The following is a 727-nucleotide window of genomic DNA, read 5'->3' as shown; positions in this document are numbered from 1 at the left end:
CCGACCTGAAAGTATGTCACCTTCATTCTAACAAGAAATGACTTTGCCTATCACCTAAGGTTTTTTGAACTTCTATAGGCACCAAAAAAAAAGGCCTGGGGACATTAAATATCTTGCAAAGCAAGTTAGTAAAAGCTGGGTGGAAGCCTGGCATCCTCGAGGACTGTATAAAATCCTTATCCCTCAATGGATAGCACTGACCAAAGTCCATAGGGGCATAGGAGTGGGGCGATCGTGGAGCAGGGTGGGACGCAACATGCCGGGGTGCCAGGTGAAGGCACTGAGAAAGGTGAGCACAAAACTTTCCTGCCCCCTGGACCTGGCTTTGCCCTGCATGTGACCTCTGCATCCGGCCCCCACAAACGCTTCCATGCAAGAGTCCCGGGTGTCTGTTCATCCTCACAGTAACCCCGTGGGGAGGCTGCCATCCGGACACAAGGCCCTGCAGGGGGCCCCTGAGGCGCAGGGCGCCACCCACCATAGGGGCAGTGCTGCCAGGACGGCTCCGGGGGCTTCTGCTTCCTGCTCAGGAAGTTGCTCAAGGTGGGCCCCCGGCGGCCCAAGGGGTCGTCAGGAGGCATGAACCTGGAAAACAAGCACAGGAGGGCTAACTGTAAGACCCACAGGTCCTGGGCAATGGCACCTGTGCGGTGAGCGCCCAGCGAGGGAACCGCGGCAGGAGACACAGGTGCGGCCCGGGCTCACCTTCCAGGCTCTCCCCTCACCC

General features: G+C 58.3%; 1 protein-coding gene across 1 annotated transcript in view; it reads right to left on the bottom strand.

Moving 5' to 3' along the window:
- The window catches only part of ZC3H12D (zinc finger CCCH-type containing 12D), a 28,418-nt gene that overhangs the window by 3,265 nt on the left and 24,426 nt on the right, over positions 1 to 727 (bottom strand). The window contains exon 5 of the mRNA XM_025049250.1: positions 479 to 585. Within this exon, the coding sequence (XP_024905018.1) occupies positions 479 to 585 (107 nt within the window). The remainder of the gene's footprint in view (positions 1 to 478; positions 586 to 727) is intronic.

Source organism: Pteropus alecto, unplaced genomic scaffold, assembly GCF_000325575.1.
Source record: "Pteropus alecto unplaced genomic scaffold, ASM32557v1 scaffold185, whole genome shotgun sequence".
Classification (NCBI taxonomy): domain Eukaryota; kingdom Metazoa; phylum Chordata; class Mammalia; order Chiroptera; family Pteropodidae; genus Pteropus; species Pteropus alecto.
The sequence above is the reverse complement of the archived record's forward strand: the minus strand, read 5'-3'. Positions and strand labels throughout refer to the sequence as shown.